Below are 23,592 nucleotides of genomic sequence, written 5' to 3'. Positions count from 1 at the left end.
ATTAAAATAAATAAAACTGTTAATACAGTAATATACGGAACGATGGAAAGATAACTTTATTTTGTATATAACAGAAGTTTACGAATAAAGTCTCAATATCACAGAATATTACGAAATCAGCATGCAAAAAATCAGTAAAGGTGTCAAAAAGGACAATAATAAAGATAATTTTGCTTTATAAGATGACTTAGAAGATAAATTGTTCGTATTATTAACAAAATTGTAACTTGTGTTCGCCAATTACTTACTATATTATTTAAAAACTTTTTTTAGTCTACTGGATATTGCATTACCTTCATAGACTGTGACATAATTCGCGGGGGAAAGAAGCGGGGCGGGGTTAGGCCGCGCTGAGTCGATTCTTACGTCGGTTATACCGTTCTGGTGCAGTGTAAGTTTGGCAGTAGAGGTAAATTGGCTCCTCTGCCAATCTAATGGAACATCGTTCCTACGAAGTGCCACCAGCGACCGTTATAAACATTTCAAACATTCGCCACAAACGTGATAATTGTAGAAAACAACAAATCCTGTTGTTGTTATTATGTTGTTTAAACGGATCATTGAAGGAAAGTCGATGTTGAAACCAGATGTCAAGGAGAAGTCTCCTGAAAAATGTTCTAGAAGAAAGTCGGAATGCGATGGCTGTGGCGAACATTTCACGTAAGTAAACAACGACCGGAAAAGTTAAAAAATGTTAGCTGAAATGTTAGATCAGTTACATAATTTTTTGTTGTTTACTAAATATTAATATTTAAGCTATGCTATCTCTATTTGCTAAAAAATAAGACAATTACAATTTACAAAAGTACTAGAATCAACCAGTGACGTAAACTGGTGAATGTTAGACGTATAACTGAAGGAGTAATGTAACAATACTCTGCACCGCTTTCGATATTTTTATTCAGGTTTTACTTTAATTATTCAGGGTTCTAGAATAAGCGATTTCATATCCAGAATTTAGCGAAAGTCATATAGCATAGGAAATAGAAAACAATGTTTATTAAATATCAAGGCTTTAAACCAATTGAGAATTTTTAACATTTATTTATTTACTTTACTGTTTATCTTAAAACATTTGTCTTTCTGATCAAAAAAATTTACAAGGAACTGTGTGACTGACATTAGTGTTTAAAAGTCGCAACTGAATTAAAATTAAATCTTTTATAAAATTTTGCTGTTTGTGGTGGATCCAGTAGTTGCAGTTTCGAAATCGGGTTCGATCAAATTCCGCATCAAAATTTCATGGGTATACACGAACGCACATTAAAATATACATAACATTAAAATTTCTCCCAATATTTACTTTGGATTGTAATAATACCGTGACATGGTGGTATCGTGTCAAATAATATTAATAATATTAAAAAAGAAAAAATCCTTTTTTAATAAACTCTAATAACCTCTACTAAATATACGTCCTTTTTTTTATTCACTTCCTGATCACTAAAGATATCAAGGTTCATCAAAGCATGTTTTGCCTTGTTTGTACCAGAACTGCTTGCACGTAAAATTAGTCTTAAATTTTAAATAAAACAAGCTTTTGTCAGATAACAACAAAAGTTTACATAAAACTTTTGTATAAACAGAAATATATAAAATCATCCTGCCGTTTAAGGCGAATTAAGATTGTGGTGGAGCCATTATGAATGAAATAAATAACAGTAATTTAAAATAACAAGAACACGGAAGAAAGGTTGACTCTACTTTATTTTTATTAAAGCCTTTTTACTATAGTCACTGGGTTTAATGAAAAGTTCTTTCAACCGCCCGTGTTGCAAGCAAGTGAAAGGGACATGATTATATTGAACGTCAAATATTATAAATAAATATGCGTTATATATTTACACATGCATTACATTTTAAATAATATTTAGATGTTTATTGTATGTTTCGTAAAATTTTCTTGCTCAAATTTTTAAATACATACTAACTTGTTTTTGTGCGGTAGATAGGGATCGCATAATAAAAGTCGTGTAAAGAAATCACGAGTGGAGAGCTATTAAAAATAGTTTTCGCGACATAACTAAAAAGTAATATTTATAGGATCAAATAAACTTCAACACGAAATAACTAGGAATCGCTGAAACTTATAATCATTATCCTTTGTCGTCTGACAATCGCAAACTTTCTTCCGCTGGCTTTATATTACTTTCGTTAGAAGATACTACCTTGCACTCGTTTGGAGTTGACTTTTTTCAGTACCAAATTTTTTTTATTAATAACTTCGTCAATTATATTCCAATATTATTGAAATGTTCATATATCACACAAGAAATATCGCACAAACAATAAATCTCACAAAAACAATTTCTCTACCTTGATTCAGCAAGTTTAATTTCAGTAATTTAAAACGTTTATATTAACTAAAATTAAACTTATTAATTTTTGCAACATGATAATGTAACGAAACTGGTTGAGGAGTTGGTTCTATGGTTACTGCATGCAGAGTAGTATTTTAAATAGTATTGAGTTTTTGAGCGGGCAGTCGAGTTATCTGTTGAGCAGTCAAAAAATTTGCCTAATTTAAGCCGTTACTCGAAACGTTTCTATTTTTTCGTTTCAGGCGATTGAAACTACACCATCTGTGTTTTTTTCTCGACTTACATTTCGCCACAAATATAAACGCATCCTAACGTTAAAATGGAAATGTTGTGCACATTCTGGTATTATATGCACAACTTATCTTATCTTCTATATTAAATTTGTTGAGTTAAACTTTATGTCCTCCTATATCTTCTGAATTAGTGATACGGCTCGCCTTTAATAAGGTGGCGCTGTTGGTTTTATAGTAGAAAATCATAAAGCGCATTTTGCGAAAAAACTTTTCACCTGTTAAAAAAGTATTAGTAATTAATAATCCCATAGTAGCAACCAATATAAAAAGGGACCCTATTTGGGGTTACCTTTAAATCGGAATTTTAAAACTGCCTAGCTAAGGTCCCTTTCGTGGGCCTTTGTATTTGGTCACTCCATGGAGTGTCTACGCATTTACGTAGTCTGATCCGGAGAAAGAAGTAATGTAATAGGCCGAGTCGAGGTTCTGAAGGTTTAGGCAAAGCACCTTTACAGCACTGCCACCTCAAACTCGAAGAAGTTATAATTCCTAACAGCACCTTTTTATTACAAAAAGGTTAAAAGAACATAAAAAAATAAATATACTTGAGAAAGGATACAAAAAGGAGCACCCATTTATTAACTAATTAGAATTAATATATAATTAACTTGTTACTAATTTTGGTATTACAGATTATATGTTACAAAAAAAAAACAACAAATTAAGTTATTCCGTTAGTACATTAAGTTACCAAACGTTGATTCATAGCTTTATACAACCTAATATTTTGTTGTTAAAATTAATGTAACATAGTATGAGCAAAATAAGACATATTCATTAATTGGCACCCTTAACAAATATACAATACATATAAAAGTAGGAACGTGTAAGTTATGCTTAAGAAATTAGAGTTGAAAATAAAATTAACCAAAAATGACCTAAATCGTAAATTACCATAAAAAAACTTGTATTTCAACGTAATTTTTTGAAGAAATGTACCACATGAAAAAAGTAAAAGAAAAACCGCATAGGTACTTACATTATTAGATGGATATAAAAGAGATTGCAGTATTGTCGATAAATAGTAAATGTTTCATTGTGTTTGTACTTCGTACAGAAGAACTACAAACTTTAATAGTTCGTAGAATTAATAATTTTCATATGTCAGTATTATTTGATGATCTGATTATTATGTAGACGATGTACAAATTATAAATTAAATAATAACAGATTACAAAACATCATTTTTGCTGAATATTTATTGCTTTCCAAAGTTACTTACTAAAAAAATTAAGGTTTCGAGGTTTACACGCGAACAAAGGAATTTGCATAATGTGCTAATTCTTACAAAGGATTAATTTTGTGTTTATTTGCTCGTTGGAAGCGAATCATGAATAAAAAAAATAGTAATGTACGTAAGTAAATGTAAACACTAGAAATAAAGATAAGCTTGTTATACCTTACTATAGACTTTATAAAATTAGTATCTCTTGTCAGGTTATGTCTCTGAATTATCATGTAATAATCAGGATATAGTGTGAAGGATTTGTTTAATAATAAACGTTTTGAATGAATTGCTTTGTTACTGTATTAAGGATATAATAAAATTGACCACAAAAATAACTCCTTTGAGTTATGGGCTCTTCTCAAATCAGAGCGCGTTTGGATTTCTCGTTGCTTGAAGTGGTCATTTTTCGATTGACGTACACTGTTACTGTAAATAGTCCTATAATATAATAGATAATAACATAAATAAATGAACGTATTAACCATACGTGACAGGTCCATCAAAAATATTTACATGTTGTGGTCGGGTATTTCTGAAGTACATACGTTATGTTAATGTCGATGACCTTGGAATGTAAATAACGTTTAACATGTCGTTAACAACACCATGTTAATGACCATGTATCATCTACCTGTAATTCTTGGTATAAAGTTAAGTAAATCATTTTTACATAGTTAAAACAATTCTTGTTCTCCTCGATTGCGGTAGGTAAGTTACCCCCTGTAGAAAGTCACTTTGTGTTTAACGCCTAGATTTTTCTAATAACTTATTCGTTTACATACGTCTAAAGTCTACTTTCATATGCCATTACTTTTAAATATTTTACTTTATAATTTTCGAAAGAGGTGGTAATATCAAAGTTTTTGTGTTCAAAATAATGAACGCTAATTTATGAAAAAGCAGAATTTTTCAATTAGCACAAATATTTTTTTATTATTTTTTTGCTTCGTTTTACGCCTTACTTTTGGACAATGTCTGTATTAAAAACCTGTACTCAATTTCGGTTTTTAAACACATTGTGACTGAGGATTCGAGTATTTGCGCTTCATGTTTTAAGAAAGTTTTTTAGAAAGCAATGAGTTAAGGAGGACATATAACCTTCACATTAAATGCTACATAATTATAAATAATAACTGACAAATAAACAATGTATCTGGATTAATAGAATATATTACCTAAATTTGTTTCAATTAAAATAAATAAAATTCGTTTTATTTAATCAAAATGATGATAAATTGTTATATATTAAATTATATCGCCGTTGTCAAACCAATATCTGTTATGTGCCGTTTTTGGAGTACTTTTCTGTTGTTTCTTTTTTTTTTCGGTCTTAATCCACATCTATTGGGTTTTATTCTCCGAGCTCGAAGAAACATAACGCGATATGCGCTCATACAGAAGATAGCTTACTTTTGGTTATTAAGATTTGAATTTTGAACAAATATACGAAAAAAAATAGAGTTGCGGTTGCAAAAAAAATGGTGCTATTTTCAAAAATAATTTCATTAGAATTTTTCTATCGAACATCTGTATTAGGTTTTTGTACATACTGCTAATGGTTTGACAAAAACGATATGCTGTATAGTAGATGCGTAAAATTATAAATATTCTTCTGGCGGATAGAGAGGTCCTCTGTTACAAAGATTTCTTTTAAAGAAGATTATTGGATAACATACAGTGGATGTTAAATTAAATGTTTCCGGTTACATTTTATAATGAGCGAGATCTATGTTGTTGTTATTGCTTTAAAATGATTTCTAAACTAAACTTGAATGTTATATTTAGGAATTATTCTGTATGTTGATTGTAGTAGTAGTGTATACATCCGTGAATTGATACATATAGTTTACAGAAAATATGTTTTCATTGTAAACACTTACGAGAGAGGTAAAAGGTCCGGGGGCTCGGCAATGCTTTATCACAGTTATTGTAACAGTCGTGACGAAATCTACATCAAAACATACATAATTGCGAGAATTTAAGGTCATAATATCAAGGGTCTCGATGATAACCTAATGTAATGTGAGACTTTATATATATATCGTCTGCCCAGACAACATTTGCTAGTTTATTCGCCCATCTTGTTCAAGTTGCGTGGCAAATATGTCGGTATTCAAAATAGTTTACTGGTTAGCGAAAATTAAAATTGATTACTGTATATTGTGTTATTATAATACGAATTATATAGTAACGTGTTTGCAGGATTTTGGAAGAAATGACAAAGATGGTTCTACTCGGGGTGGTGTTATGGGCAGGAGTGAGTTTTGGTATCCACGTCGCTCCTTACCCTCTCAACTTGATTGTAACCACAGGTACGTTTTATAAAACAATACTTGTTGTTCGTTTTAAAAAGAAGAGATGAAATAGTCTTGTTTTTTACAGATATTGTTCACCCACCGCCGATGTATGACTTCCCATTCCCAAGTGCTGAGATGTTGAAAAGATTGCCGCCAGTGACTTCTGCCTATACGAACAAGTCAATAGGTTTCAGTAAGATGACGGTAGAGTTACTTGAGCGCTTCGAGAACAATCTTCAGGGGGCTATGATAACACCGAAACAGGGAACTGCCGCTCAGGCTTTCGCCATACAGGGCCGACCGTCCAATGAAGCGATGCACTATGAGAAATCATCCACGATTATTACGAAGGCTTCTCAAAATTTAATTTGGACTAGATGCACCAGGTAGGTTTACAGATTTACCACTTACTGTTATTACTACCGTATTATCTCTAAAACCTTAACCGTTGTTTATTTATTGTTAAGTGGTACTTGGCATTTGCACGTCACTTTAGCACGTCGTGGTTTATATAGAATTATAAATATATGAAAAAAAAAAACGATTTTTGCAGTGGGCTTTTCTTTTCGATGTTCGAAATAGAAAGCTAAATGTATGGTTTTTATTAATTTCTAGATACGGTTTGGCAATGGACGAGTGTGCTAGTTTCATAAGCACATTAAACTTACGCGACACTGAATACGGGGCCGAGTGCGCAGCGCTGGAGCGTTTCACGTGCCGAACCAACAAGATGTCGTCTAAGTACAGAACGTTCGATGGCTCGTGTAACAATCCAGTGCGCTCCTCCTGGGGTCAAGCGCTGACTGGCTTCAAGAGACTTTTGCACCCGAGATACGCGGACGGTATCGAAGAAGTAAGTTATTATTGTTTATTAACATTTTAACGGTTTGCTATGTCATTATCGATTGTAAATATCATGAATTCCTAGAAATGTGAGCAGTTGGTGTTTAGTGAACGCAACTTAAGACTTTATTAATGCAATCATTCGATGATGATGATATTCCACCTAGACAGACCACTAGGTGGACCAACAATAAAGGTTCCCGAGTGGCGGTCACCAGCCGGTAGACTTAGCATGGGTAAGCCCTCCACTAGGAGATCGTGGAAAGTAGCTGTATGCGGGCAGAGCAAAATAGGTCCTTGTGATCTTAAGGGGGGGGGGGGGGCATGCCTTGCAATAGGCTTTTATCGGAAGATTAGTTATTTTGATAACAATGCACTTAAATTATTTACGCCTCTTGCGGATGGCAGGAAGGAACCATTCATACTCATATTTCGTCCTTATTTCTTGAAAAATTAAAATCAATTGTTATCTGTGCGGTGTATATTTCAAAGAGTATTTACAATCGCTATTGACTCAAACAACACGACAACAACTATCTCACTGCTAGTGTCCGAATTCAAAACGGCGTTCGAATTTCAATTCGAATGAACAATAATAATTTAACTAAAAAGTATTGTACCTATAGTGGCCAGTAATATGCCAGCGTTCTCACGTGAACACTACATATTTAAATTTTATATTTTTTATCGTACAGCCTCGTAAATCCGTATACCCGAAGCAGCTGCCATCAGCTCGCGTGATAAGCATGAAGCTAACCGACAACATGGACAAGCCGGATTCAAAAAAGACCATTGCTTTAGCCGTCTGGAGTCAGTTTATACATCATGATTTGGTCCACATACCCGTTAAAAAGACTCGTAAGTCGATAGTTTCAGACTTAATAAGATATGAATAAGGATCTATTATTCAGATACAGATTTCACTGAAGTTAAATATTTGCTCTCTACTGTACGGAGAATTGTTAATGCAAATTATTATTGCTTCATATTTATAACTGGCGTTGGGTCCCATATTTTGTAAATAATGAACTACATATGCGTGCATCCAAATCGAATCACCTCTACAGAATGGGTAAATGGTGTATTATATCTTTTAAGAATTAAAAATAACCATTTTTAAAAAGAATAAAAAAAATGTTTCATTATATTTAAATTGCTTTTTCATAGGCTTTAAAATGATACCATAATCTTAAAAATCTGCGTAAAATTTTTAAATTTATTCGTATTCGAATCACAAAGTAACAAAAATTAAATTAGTGGAAAAAAACAAAATAATTAAATGAGAAAAAAATGTTATGAAAAATTGGTTAAATCAAATACAATATTTTTCCATATATTGTGACTTATTCGTATTATACCACTGTCACTTGCTTTTTTGGACGTTTGTAGCTAGGTAAAAGGATTTTTTTTCCGTTATTCTTCATTTGATATAATCTTAGTAATTCTTTATCTGTTTCTTTGTTCTTTAAATAAATAGTTAAATACCTTAATGTTTTGACATATCGTAGAAAGCATTTTCGTATAGAATAAATATCGAGATTCGAATGTGTGAGTGAGACGGCAAACATTTTTCACGAGTCACCCGACAAATTAAGTATGCTTGTGCGTAAATGGGTGTTGTTTTGTCAATGTTCAATTACTCATCGAGGCCGACGTTATTTATTACCGATAAAATAAGTTTATCGATAATAAATAACGTAACAAAGATGCCGTCTCGGGTTATATATACATATATATATATAACGTGTGTAACATTTGTCAGTTAACCCAAACTAGGTCTTGAACCCGGTATTCGGGAACTAGACCTGTGTTTTTAATCTTTTTTTTTAAATTCAATGTTTCCTCTCACCGTGTAAAATTTCCAGCCATTAAAATAGAAAAACTGGTTATATAAGATACTACGCTCATTGATTATCATACCTCTATTCATCAGTAGATGTTGCACTTTTCAACATATTAAATATAGAAATGGAATTCTTTGTTTGACGTTTAAATAGCTAGCACCTCGATTTGTCAATTATTTAATAAATGTACATGTCGATCTTTCATACTATTAAGTAGAATTAATGTTTTTTATTAAACTTTAGAATTTTGTCACGATCTGATAGACGCAGCGTTGGTAAGCCTACGTTAGGTTGACCGACGACATTATTGAGGTCGCGGGAGTTCGCTGGATACGAGCAGGGCAAGACCGGGGATCGTGCCGATCCTTGGATCGCGAAGCTTCTATCGGCGGACATGATGATGATGATAGAATCTTTTTCGTCAAACGACTCTTCGATAGAAGAACTCGGACCTAGATCTAAAGTTATGAAATTTATAGTGTTAACAGATAGGTTGTAAAAGTTGTTTGTTTTCAACAGTGCACACTAAGGAAGCGATTCGTTGCTGCGGTTTAGCGGGTAACAATTTGACTCCACGGTACGTTCACCCAAGTTGCATGCCGATATCGGTGCCTTCGGACGACCCCATCTTCACGGGAGGTGGCAAGAAGAGTGATGTCACGTGCATGGAGTACACTCGTTCTGTGACCACGTACCGAGGAGACTGCACCTTCGGAGCGGCGGAACAGGTGAGGAAATCTTTTATTTCTTTCTTAATTTTTCAATATAAATCGAGAAATATGAGAGACTCGCAAAACTCGAAAAAAATCGCCTGTTTTATATTTTTATTAAAGTAACGAGAAGGTTCTTTTGTACAAAAAAAAAGGCTTTGTTTACACAATAAATCGACAAAATATTTACGAAAATCTAATGTATGTACATAGGAATTAATGTAAATTTAACACAAAAAGTAATCTTGATTAACGTCATCTTAGAAATAAAAACACCCGTTGTCTCTATAAGGTTCTTACTTATTCGTAGCTCAATGTATACGAATTTATAACAAAGCACCAAAGTTTATTACACTATTTTAGAGTATGTTCACGATAGTCAAATAAAGTGATCACATTAATTTTTTTTTTTTTGGACTGAAACTTGATACTTTAATTACTTTAGAAAGTACAAAGCCTGTAGGATCACATAGTTTTTATATGGATTGTTATATGTAAGAATATTTGTCGGGTTCTTGTTTCTTTAAATAAGAACATTTATTAATTTTTCACTGTTTACATTTTTGCGCATTGTCAATGTCATTTGAAATAATGAAGTATAATTTATTTGATATTTTCTTTTACATATGAGTATACTCAGTACTTAATAAAACTATAAACTTGTAATAATCTATAAAAAGATAATGTCTATGCATTTATGTCTCTACTCTTCTGAGAATGAAAATCAATCAATTCATAATTATTTTCTTGTGATCGCGTTAGTTTAGTTTGTTTTGAATATTCGAGACCGCACGATTTGAAATTATATTACTATGAATGTATATTGAGTCATACGCATTACACATGAATACGGAATTTACGATCACAATAATAAGTTGTAACAATGGTATTATGTAATTAACATCGTAATTAATATGTTTACCTAACTAAAGCGTGTAGTAAATATTTTAAATTTAATTTTTTATAAATAAAAATGTTTAATTTCTTATTGAAAAGTATAACGTGTAAGCGAAGCGACAAATCTAGACATTGTGTATACAACAATATACGTTTGCTATCGAAAGCAGTGTTAATGACAATGTAAAGGTCAGTATATATTATTAAAATACAAAAAATTCATTTGAATTTTTTCTGTGACGAAATTATTTAACGCTCTGGTCTCAACTTGTGTAGCAAATGACGTTTAATTATGCTTTTGATTTTTTTTATCAAAGTTCTTATGATCTAAGAATCGCGCAAAAGAAAACGCATAGAAAAATACGCACAAAAAAACTACTCGAGTACCTAAATAAATAATTTTCGTAAGACAGTATTTTATCTGCGGTGAATAGGTATTGCGTATAAAAGATGTCTCACGTAGAAAATAAATCGAAACCATACGAAATAATTAAGAATTCTTAAAACGTATAAACATTATCTTTTTTTTTACCTTTTTTTGCGACAACTGTTGTTTTACTTACGATTGAAGGTTTCATTAGCCAGATACTAGAACCTACTTACAATTTTTTTACAATAAAAAAACTTCGTCAACAAAAACAGTTACAGTGTAGTGTTTAAATATTTACATTCCTTGTTAGAGTTATTATGCTTCAATCAATATAGATTTAAGGAAAACAAGCGTTGAACAAATACTATTGTACGTCGGTCCATTTTGCGTGTTGTCACTTATAGATCTGACCTATTGATTTGTTCTTGAATTATTTATCGTCTTTATAAACTTCAATAGAAATATTAATTGGGAGTTATTGATTTGCTTGACATGTAACAAGGTCATTATTATGTTGCTGTTCGTACTAATGTAAGTTCCATTTGGAAAGGAATGAATTTTCGATTTAAATACACAATTGAGAATTGGTTCCGTGTGATTTCTAAGCATAGACCGCTAATATACAGAAGATCATAAAGTTTTAATACATACTCACTCTAGATCGTAATCTAGGAAGAAATCGACATGGAGGTTCTAGGTTGAATCGTAAAATTACTTGATTCATTATGACTCTGTTAAAGTTTTCTCTTATTTTAAGCCGAATATCGATCAGGTCTAAGAAAAATAAGAAAAAAAGATTATTACATTAATAGTTCGGTGAGAAATTAATAGAATAAAACTTAAATACAGATTCAATTTTTTTAAATAGCCAAACTTAATCTATAAATTAATTCATAATTGTAACTCTATTAATATATATGGAATGTTAAAGATATTAATGCTAGGGTCTGTTCAATGTCACACAATTAGTTATTTGAACAAATGGATTAAATCATGTTGAAGTAATTTTGTTCGAGGGTTTCTTTTGAGTTTCGACTAGGGTCCGCTATTTTAGTTATTTCACTAGGAGTAACGACAAGTTCTCAGGCAGCTTTAAGGACACTCTACGGAGTGGCTGAATACAGGGGCCCCAGAGAAAGGATCTCGGCTTGAGTTGTGTATTCAGAGTATATTCGAGAGTCTCTGAGAGGGTCAAATCCTTCCTTGGTTGGTTACTATAATATTATAGTTTTAGTTTGTCATTATTATACATTTAAATCAAAATTACTGCATGCTATGTTCAGAAGTATTAACTTTCTGACCCCACTCTTTTTTATTCTTGTCAAATTAGTGCATTCAAAAGTTGTCTATGACAAGTCACCGTTTGCGATAAAACCACACCTTTTTTGTCTGTTTTATATGATATATTTTCTGCTATCTTGGTGTACAATAAAGATTTAAAAATATTAACAGATCATAAAGTATAATGAACCGGACTTAAAAATAGTTGCAACAGAAATAACGTGCGAAGCATTCAAAGAACGCGAATCTATTTTCGAAGCAGTTGGACAGGTTTATCCTAGTGCCACAATGCCTGCGTAATCCGCAGGGTACATTGTGTTGTAAGTTTTAATAATAAAATACATAACATTGTCATTCGTAACATTTTAAAGTGCAATAGTGACAATACGGGTAATACGTTCACCTGATAATCAGTAATATTTTCTTACTTATTTACAAATTATTTGGGTAGTGAAATACGAAATACTCTGCAGCACTTGTTTGTGTAATCAGCATTTGCCACTGACAAATAGTGCTTGTCCGTTGACATTTTAAGCGTGATAAGGTTAGAAGTGGTAAAGCACTTTAGACGCTTTTAACTCAGATTATAGATACTCTCCATCAGGGCATCTGAATGAGCTGAGCATTGGTTTTATTTTTCGGTTTCGTTAGCACTGAAGATATTTTGTGACATTATATGTCTCGCACGAGTTGAGACATTTAACATGTTATACCTTCCTTCGACTGCGACATTTATTAGCGCATCTCGGGTATTGGTTTCCCGCGAAAGAGACCCATTCCCGAAATCATCATTATCATTTTAGCCGTAAGACTTCCACTGATGGACATAGTCCGTCCCCACTATAGATTAATTTTGTGGGCGGACGTGCTACGCTGCGCTTGTCGGTACGTGGCTTCCATTCAGAACCTTAAGGTTCCAGCGATCATTTGGTCTGCACGCCATTCGCTCCACATCCCCAATATGATATATATCAATGTAGATAATTCCTTTTATTAGTGAAAATAGTAGATAATACATAACATGTGCTTTTATTATGACTAACATTATTTAAAACCCTTCATGAAGATCTGGTAAACAAATAGGTCTATAATTGTTAGCTCTGACATTTGACTTTTTTGCAACGAGCTCGATGTATACATTACTGCGCCGTAACTCAAGTTACACGTAATTTTTATGCGGAGTAGGTGAAATGAAATCTATTGCGTATCAAATTGATGTCTATGTTGCGAAATAAAAATGAGGAAACATTTAGTTTGTTTACAATAACAAACTTGAAAAATTCCATTGTACAAGTAATAAATAAATATGCATTTTAATTTTTTTAAATAGTTCTATTTAAGTTGTCTATTATAGCAATAATTTTTGCAACGTTGAGCTTGATTGTGAAATGAACTACTTCACCAACTATACAAAAATACATACCGAAAATGTTATCGCAAGGATTCTAGACCAGATCATTAGATTTGCAGATATTGCAGCAGTCTCATAGTCTCAAACATCTTGCTTAATACACTAAGTATGAGATGTCCTGTCACTTCATGTCTTTTACACATTATGAAATAATATATAAATATGTTGGTTAAGTATTGATTGGTAATTTCGTAAATCAAATAAAGTCTAAAACAAAGTAGACGTAAAGTAAGTTCCCGAATGGTTTTCACTGTTTATAATGTATTTTAATTAAATATAATGTTTTTATGGTACAAGAAAACATTACGGCGTTCCTTTGGCAATCGTATAAACATTTTTTTTATGTTTTGATGTAATAAAACTTTGACGTAGTTGTTTTAAAAAAAAATGTCCATCAACATACTAATATATTAACAACTGTTATAGTGACAGTGCCTAATTAAGTAATCGGAAAGTAAAAAAAGAATTTAAATGTCAACGCGTAAATTGAAATTCATTAACTTGAAATTGAATTCTGTGCAACGGTTTAAAAGTATCCATCGCGAGATAATGCCAAATTTAGTATATTTAGATGAAATCTTAATAAAACATCTCGTCTATGTATATTTACATGCCCATATAAGATGTTCACACGTAAACAATGATGCAGTTTTTATTAAATATTTTAGTTTTATTATTTGTTTTGTATTATTGTTTATTTGTAACTGTGTATTTAAGAAGCCTTGTTACGAGTAAATAAGAGACTATTTATTATTAATATAAGATCAGGTAGAATATGACTGCTATCAGAAATTTTCGATTAATTTTTTTATCTATTCAAGTAGACTAATAACGACGATTTATATCTAGTTAGAAGTATAATATCTTAGTTATTGGTTGTTTTTGTTACAGATGAACCAAGCAACTCATTTCTTAGACGGATCACTGATCTATGGATCGAATAGTCGAGATGCTGCCGCGCTACGGGAGAAGCATGGCGGTCTCCTCAAGACTTCTGACATCGGAAGTGATGAACACTTGCCCCTGGCTGCTACCCCCACTGACAAATGCCTAGTGGAGAGCGATGAGGACGTTTGTTTCAATACTGGTAAGTTTCAAAGAAAATAAAAACTGGTCAGGGAAAAAAAGTTAAAATGAAAAAACTTTTTCGGAGCAAAAAGAAGATTTTTCTACTTTTATGCCATGTTAACTAGTGAAAATATGTGATAATTAGTACCTAGAAATGGTTCCGGCTTGAAATAATTTTAATTTAATATTTAAAAGTCTTTAGCAACTAAAATGTAGCTTTTTTTAAAAAAATGTATTATATTTTCACGGGTAGTAATCAGAAATGAAACATATGGCATGGTGTGATAATTTCTGCAAAAAATCGTAAAGAGAAAAAATTACCGTTAAATGTTATATATTTGTAGAGGCAAATCACTTCATCGTCATAATCAGTTCAGCCGTAGAACGTTTACTGCAGAGCATATAGGCTTCCCCCATAAATTTCTAATAATACGGTTTGGAAGTGGCATGCATTCAGCGTCTTCTTTTTAAGTCGACGTTCTACGCTGCGCTTGTCAAACCGTGTTCTCCACTCTAGAACCTCAAGGCAACAGCGCTTAGGCCTGCCTATTGTTATCTAAGTTGCCAATCCGCCAGATTATGTCGACACTTTTGTTCGTGTACGAATCCTTTCATTTTTAATCCTTCTTGTAGAGAAATGACTCGTCGAGCGACTGAATTTGCCCATGAGGTTGATCAATACTGGCAACACTGGTTGTAGATTTCCGTCTTGAAGCAGTGAAGGATATTGGACGACATGTTCCGTAGTTTCCCGAACGCGGCCCTCATATTCGGCGATTATAATTGAATTTACAGATGAATTGAAATTACAGGCGACATCAGGTCAAACATGCATCCATGGTTGACCGGTGTGCATTCTTTGTGGGTGAAAGAGCATAACCGAATAGCGAGGACACTCTCCAACCTCAACCCGCACTGGAACTCCGATCGCTTGTATCACGAGGCCAGAAGGATTGTGGTCGCAGAACTACAGCACATCACCTACAAGCAATGGCTGCCGGCTCTAACTGGTAAAATCTATTTTGCTCACATACATTATTTTAAAGTTTAGTGCTAACCTTACATTCTTATTTTATTTTATAACTAAGAAGTTTTGTAAGGACAGAGTCTAAACTTCAAACAATGGAAAACTATTGGCCTGTCATAGTCCAATATGAAAAAAATATTCAACAGTGATTGCTTTATTTACTAATTCATGTCTTAATTATTCCTAGCGCTTATACTTACATACTTACAAAAATCAGTTTTCTATTTTTACACTGCTGTACTATTAATTGTGTGAACCAAAGATGGTTTTAACACAGTTTTTCGTTTCGCCATGCGTAAATTTTTGACAGAGGTAGGTTATTTACTTCGTGGTTTATATGAGGAAATAAAAAAGGTTGTTTATAGTTCTTATTATGAAAGCAATTCATCTATTTATTCTATCTACAATTCTATCATGCCTTTAAGAAAATATAAAAGAAAATAGTCGAATGGGTGTCGCCAAAACTGCTTAGTGCTGCGTTTATCATGTTTGGTGCTTTTGTTTTATTTATATAGAAATATCTAATATGGTGAAATGCCCAAAAAAATATGGAGGTAGCCCTAAGAAAATTATTTAGCTCTTTCAACAATATTCTAAACCTTGCAAATGTTCGCCGAGCTGTGAATTCTCAAAAGAACCTTTAAAGCAATGTATTAGCTGGTCCATATGTTTGTCACGTGTAATGACGTTGGTACGACTGGTACCGATCGGACGGTTTCTGTATAAATATTGACCTTTAAAATTGACTATACAAAGCTATTTATAAAACCTGAGACGATATTTTGATGCTTTGTTATTAAAAACTCGCATCGTTTTTACAAGCTTAATAATGTTAAACGAAGACTCAACAAAGGATATGCCACTGTAAAGTGTTAATGTAAATATGAATAGGATCTATATTTTATGACAGTGATATTACATACTTTAGTTTTATTTGTAGATTCAATTGTTATATATATTTCCATTTTTTTCGCCGTCTTTAAGTATAATGTTATACACGATAGCGCTACTGAAAACCGCTGCACCATGCCCCAGGAAAGGTTTACCGGCTCTACAGTTTTGTCGTCTGTCTTCGTTTGAGGCGTGGTACAGCGTTTTCAATAGCACCATAGCGTAAACAGTCTAATCTATTTTAATACACAATGTTTTTGATGTCATCATTATTATATCAGCTGATAGATGCCTGTTGCAAGGCATTCCCCAAAAAGATCAATACGGTGACCGGTCAGACTGGCCGCAATCTTAACTAAGTCGTTCTTCACCTATTAGGGGGCCTACACACGTTTTTGATGTAGTTGCTATATACCAAAACAATTATTCCGTTGTACGGGAAAGAAACAAAATATTAGAATCTTTGGAGCAGACTTTTTACGCCTATTACGTAATTAGATACGTTAATTAATACTATATAATTCAGATGTTCATTTCATATACATTTTGTTTCAGGTAAAGTTTTCGATGAATTCTTCGACAGTTACGACACCGGCTACAATTCGGACATCGATCCCACAATCACCAACTCCTTCGCAACTGCCGCTTTCCATTTCGTCAATAGCCTATACGACAACGACATAGAATTGGTGGATGAAGATAATAAAGTTCTACATTCGGAAAGACTCAAGGAAAATTACTTCAAGCCCAACCTTGTTGCCAGCTCGGGCGGCCTTGACAAGATTTTGCGAGGAATGGTTACCCAAAAAAGTCAAGATTTGGATCTGAACTATGATGACGATGTAAGTTATATAAACTTATTAATTCTTACGTTTTTAAATTAGGATGTAAACTGAAGGCAGTGTTTTTTTGTATTAATTTGGGCTAATTGAGTTTTGTGTGTTACATCAATATTTTAATCATCTGATAATCTATATACATTCTCTATCAAAAAATCTCTGTCTTGCATTTACTTTTAATTTTAATTAAAATTTAAAGATTTTTGTAGTTAATGTGTATAAATTAGAGCTTGAGGCTACAACTCAAATATTTTGTATTTCCATATTGTGTAAAAAAATTATATGTACTGTCAGTGTAATACAATCAAAGACTTATAGTAGAACAATGGTATGATATTGTTTGCCTACTTCCAACATGCCTTCCATATAGAATCCTTTTGTCATTACTCGTTATTTACGCTCTCATGTTTTATTACTATCCATTGTACATGATCTTTCCGTGTATTGGAAAGGTTTAATTGCAGATATTTCCATTAACACATAAATCTTGTTTTCGTAAACATTGTCAGTACAAATAACCTTATTTTCAAGAAATAACTTAGTTTTTTTTATGAAAGCTTGCTGATTTTGATCTTAGACAAACATTTCTGGACAATATTCAAATTGCATTTCTCTTACCCATTTTAACCGTTAATCTTTTAAAAATGGATTTCGATATGTCCCTAAGAAGGAAAACAGTCATGGGACCATGTTTGATAATGCGTTGATATTTTTTTTAAATATACTCATTTATGTAAAAACTCTAGTAAAATCAATTAAGAGTAAAAGGCGCATTAAAGTTAATATCTGTTTATCTTATAAATAGACTTCAGTAATAAAGAACTAGCATTAGTCGTGATTAGAGATAAAAACAATTAGATCTCGAATGTTCAACCTTTGTTTATATTTTCTGCTGTTTGCTATTTGTCCTTTATATTCTCTCGATGGTTCTATTATTGAAGTTAATTTTGCATTTTAAATACTTGTACAAGTAAACAATTTCCGTAACATCACGTGTCTGATGTCACGTTTAGATTTATTGTTTGTTATTTCATGAGTACATATTGCGATTGTTTACAACTGCGATATCAGTTTTTATTTGCCTCTTTATTTGCGTCATAAATTTTGCAGTAATGATAAAAGCCAATAAAGGCGTTGTTTGCATATTGATAGTTAGCCCTCAGCATTATAGTAGTTGTTAGTTTTAGTACAAACACAGCGGTAGTCTCTTATCCATCGGATCTTTATAGAGCCTCTACTGTCGCCTATTATTAATAAAAAAAAATGCACGATATAAATTATTGGTTAGTAATAATGTTTAGAGTATTAATATATTTTTGCCTAATCTGCATATAATCTGTGATTTGGTAAAATTACCCATCATTTACTGTTTAATTTGTCAATTACAGTATTTCGTAGAAATCTTGATTACGCCGGCCTGTTTTCGTTTACCGACAGGTTAATGGCAAAAAATAGAAAAGTCACTTATAGGTTTCGTAAAAAAAGTAACCGTATTAAATGCGTTCTTTATATTTTTTTCCGTACATTATAATCATTTATTCATTTAACTTAGAAAAGTAAGTTTCAAAAAGCAAGAAAAAAAAACTGTTGAATATAGTATTATATTCTATTCTCCTTTCGATCAAAACTTTATGAAACCTAATAAAAATACTTCACTAAAAGTAATATTCATATTTTCAAGTACCAATTCTCATATAGTAATTAATATCGTGGAGTATTTATTCAACAATTGAAAATGTAATACTTGTGTATTCAGCTGCGTCATCACTGGCTGGGCGGGCTGGACGTGCTGGCGATCGATATACAGCGCGGCAGAGATCACGGGCTCCCCGGCTACGTGCAGTACAGAACTCTGTGCGGACTGTCACAAGCGACCGACTTCCATGACCTGATCGACGTTATACCACATGAGGTTGGTAAAATAACATAAGTAATAAAAAGCATATAAGCAACCTTTAAATTTGTTAAAAGAATTCAATTATTATGCTATTAACTTCAACTTATGAATATGCAGTAAGACATAAACAAACATATCTTATGTATTTCAAAAAACGGTGTTGTGTATATTGTCAATACTTTCCCATTTTAAATTTTCACTATATCGATTTTTATTTTTTGTTACAGACTGTTAACAAACTATCTAAGATGTACGATCATCCAGTTGACATCGATCTGGTGGTAGGAATGATGGCTGAACAACCGCTTCCTGGATCCCTGTTGGGTCCCACAGCGTCTTGTTTAATCAGTAAGCATATATTTTATTTGTTTATCGTACAAAACAAATATTTAATTTTGGACAACTTGTCGAGTTGTCGTTTATTCGTTTCTTTGACAAGTCAATCGTGTGTCGCATTCATATGCCGGCATGAAAGTACAATACAGGCCGTAACTCAGCTCTGCTCTCTTTAAACTTAAAAAAGTAAGACAGATAACGGCCGTTAATACGACTCGACTCGTATTAAGTAAGTAGTATTTGGCGATAATTTGGTACACAAGTGGTATGGGCGGGTCCAAAAGCAGGAATAAATCTGTTAAGGATGTGCAAAGGTCGTGCCGTCTTCTGACCTCTAAAACTGGTTGTTGTTTTATTGACTCATTTACATGGTTGATATTATAATGTGCACTTCAAATATTGTTGAATTTTATTTAAAAATAACAACTGTTTCCGAGTTACTGGTCGGCACTTCTTAGCAGATCGGCATTTTGAGTCGATGGTGCCTTAACTACTTGTTATATTAAAATAATCGACGATTCATAGTGCAAGTAATTGATTACTTGAATTAAGATATTTTTAATTAGAAATATGGTATTTGAATTTGAATCATCTGCAGTGGCATATGATGTGACTATGACCCGGACGACATTAAATATTAAAAATATATAAATTATACGTATGAAATATATGACGCGACCTATTCTGTTGAATTATCGAAAAGAGACGATCATCATTCTCTCTGTTTTTTTCGACCATTTTGCCTCCGGGTATACTAACAATACATGCGATTGGAGGCGTGTCTCTAGCGTTATATTTGAATTAGTATGTTTGTCTCCTTTTCGGCGTTACATAGTAGATTGAGTTGCTTGACGTTTCGGATTAGATAGATGACGTCTCCTGACGGTTTTTAAACATAACATTTGTTTAACAGAGGAACAGCTGTGGCGCACACGATCCGGCGACCGTTACTTCTACACGCACCAGGACGAGGCAGGCGGCTTCAGCAAGAGGCAATTAACGGAACTGAAACGGGCTTCTCTGGCCAGGCTGCTTTGTGACAATGTCGCCATCAAACAGATTCAGAAGGACGTCTTCCAGTCTCCTTCAGACAGGTGAATATATTTTGAAATAAAGATCGATATTTTAACCTGTAATGGCGGTAGTAATGTACATATCTCTAATGCCGGTTGTGTGTTGTCGTGTGCAGTAATCCACTCGTGTCCTGTGAGGAGATAAGGAAGGTTAACTTGGAGGCGTGGCAAGATCCTTCTCATCAGCCTGACATTTTGACACGCACCAACAAATGGCTCAAGAACAAGGTCGGCAGCGTCGGCAACTCCACCAAATAAATATACTAAGTGTGCTTAAGTAATATCTCAATAAAAATATTTATTAATTATTAATTTAATCTGTTTTTAAGTAGCCCATCATGCATGCGAATAATAGAATTATGAGTAAATTTGTAACTTTTTAATGTGACTTTGATTATTGCGAAGTTCTTGAATATCGAGACCGTCTCATCACTGCCAGTGCACCGAGAACACGGAGTCTATACCCACTCAGTACGGTACTCGTAGATGGTTAATCCGAATGTAATTTTCTTTAAACCTTTCATTTGAACAATAATTGTTGCTTAAATTAATCTAGTTATTACAATTACACCGTTATCCATTTATGCATTAAAATAATTATAAACGAACAATTCTCCTGCATTCATTATGGGCTACGTATGAGTGATTCAGTATTGTTTGATTTTAGTGCATTTAGTGTACTGTAGCTCATGCAAATAGTGTTTACAGTGACTGTGATACGTCAATGTAGAACTAAATCCACTTCACGTATCATGATATTGTTTTGCTCTTGGTGGTTCCTATGATTCATATGTTAAAAGATTTTAGGAATCGAAATTTTCTTTATGACTGAATACTTATTAATTAGTTATATGATGTTATTCTCGAAAATTAATAATTTACATACATATTGTCATTTTGATTTCTCACGGCATTGATATGAAACAATAGATTTTATTAAACTGTTAAAATAAAGAAGACATTTATTTTATTGAAAATACTTACAGTATTTCAATAGAAATAATCTATAGAAGTAATAGAACATTACATATGTAGTATTTATGTACTATACAAAATTAATAAAAAAATGTTTTGGGTAGAGAATTTTTTTATATGAATAGTCAATTATAATCAATAGTTAATATATTTAATAGGTATTAAAGATAATGGTAAACATTTAAAAATATATGATTTCTGGTAAAAACTATATTATACTTTAGTTTTCTTTTATTGAATTTCATATAAGTTGAGTTAAAAGTTCAGACATTTTTTTAAAATAAAGTTAAATGATTAATTAGATTTTTTTTATAAATTTTAGAGTCTCCGCGAAGATCTCGAGGGCGTTCACATTCGCACTGCACAAAGTATTTAATGATTTTTGTTCCATTATACGGAGCTATATCAGTTTTAGCAGAGATAGCCTTCGATACCAAAGACTGGGTTGCAGCTGAAAGCAGCATTTACGTTATTTGTATTAGATTTTTTAATGATTACCAATTTTGTAAAATCATGGAATCATTGACAATAATTTTATGTAACAATTATAGACGAATATTTCAGTTAACCACTGCATTTAACACTTTTTTTGTCATTAAATCAATGTAACAAGGTAACTTGTCTACATTTACAGATTATATTTGAGTTTTATGAATGCACAAATTTATTCACTGTGTTTATATCAAATCACTGTCTTACAACTTTTTTTAATAAATCCGACCATAGAAATATTATCTCTAATTTGAAAATGTAATCTAGGTCACATATTTATTTTACGTTTTAATATGTAATAGTTTAAAAAAATGAATTTTGATTGTTATAATAATTGCAAATAAAATCGTAACTGTGTTATTGCTAATCAAGAAATAATGTATTTTCTGATTAAAATATTTGTGTGCTTGTAATCAGGGTAATTTCTTGTTCTATTAAGTTTCTTTTTTACTTTTCAATAAATTTGTTTATCAATAGAATTTGTTTTTTAATTATTTAATGCCATATTTCAAATTTAGGCTCAGAAATAATCAACATTTAGTAGCTTTCTTTTGAGCAATGAGAAGCAAGTTCATTATGCAGTGGTATTTTAATCTGGCATAGTGGCATATATTACACTTACTAAAAATTTTTGCTAGGATATATGTATATATATCCTTTATTTAAAATAAATTTATATAAGGATTTACAGAAAAACCCAGGATTTTATTAGAAATCCCCAAAAGAAATGTATGGACGAAAAACACGTATAGACAACATAATTTCAGAGTTGTATAAATTTCGTTATCGTTTTAAAGATGGAATATAATAACACTTGATACGTTCTTCGTAAATTGATATCTATTAAAAACGTTGTATGGTCTCGTAAGAAAGGGGTAAAAAAGGAAATTTAAAAAAGTTTTCGCAATGTATGGTCAAGTTATTTCATAATGTACAGGAAAGATTTTTCGTTCATCTTTATATTTACAACTGAATATAAAAAGTAGTTTTCTCATAAATATTGAATCATCATAAAACCTTATTAATTAAAAGAACGACAGAACCAAGGTTACAAAAATATACCAAGGCTGAGCTTTATTACCGAATCTGGTATATATGTGCTTTGCTAAAAATAGGTTTAGGCTAATCGCCATCTGTTACTGCCAGCTTAAGCCCGCGTATTTTGCATATGTCTATAGAGCAACAGTTATCTTCTGTCGCAAACAAATTCTGTAATGAAAAATCAAAAACCATTTTGGAAAGGTTTATTTAGTTTCATATATTACTAATGATTTTAAATGCACAGAAACATTTTATAAATATTGTAGTGTTTTAATGTACGGCCAGTACATAAAATACTAAAATATTAATTATATCAGAATATCCTAGTGAACGTATCCTGCCATCTATCGGATTTTATGATTTTTTACATAGGCTTTTAATATATCGAAGGCTTGTGTTTCCTAAAATTATCACCAGGTGGCATAACAATACAATAAAAGTTTTTAAGATGCTATTGA

General features: G+C 32.2%; 1 protein-coding gene across 4 annotated transcripts; it reads left to right on the top strand.

The window, feature by feature from the left end:
- Positions 1–383: 383 nt before the first annotated feature.
- LOC137925911 (peroxidase-like) lies at positions 384–22,505 on the top strand. Of its 4 annotated transcripts, none has more exons than XM_068769400.1 (14): positions 384–660; positions 6,045–6,154; positions 6,225–6,525; positions 6,755–6,992; positions 7,678–7,840; positions 9,346–9,554; positions 14,387–14,582; positions 15,376–15,573; positions 17,037–17,323; positions 19,077–19,232; positions 19,445–19,565; positions 20,467–20,647; positions 20,743–20,854; positions 21,924–22,505. In XM_068769400.1, the coding sequence occupies exons 1-14, from the start codon at positions 542–544 to the stop codon at positions 21,975–21,977; spliced, it is 2,445 nt and encodes an 814-aa protein (XP_068625501.1). In that variant the 5' UTR covers positions 384–541; the 3' UTR covers positions 21,978–22,505. The 4 variants fall into 4 exon arrangements, with proteins under 4 accessions (XP_068625501.1, XP_068625516.1, XP_068625509.1 ...); XM_068769415.1 differs by having other exon boundaries at positions 20,743–20,893; XM_068769408.1 differs by having other exon boundaries at positions 20,743–20,903.
- The last annotated feature ends 1,087 nt before the right edge of the window (positions 22,506–23,592 follow it).

The sequence above is a fragment of the Battus philenor genome, unplaced genomic scaffold (genome assembly GCF_028537555.1).
Source record: "Battus philenor isolate CCGP_79_NKW_IND1 unplaced genomic scaffold, ilBatPhil1.0.hap1 SCAF_10, whole genome shotgun sequence".
NCBI classification, from domain to species: domain Eukaryota; kingdom Metazoa; phylum Arthropoda; class Insecta; order Lepidoptera; family Papilionidae; genus Battus; species Battus philenor.
Note: the sequence above shows the minus strand (reverse complement) of the source record. Positions and strands in the feature narration are given on the sequence as shown.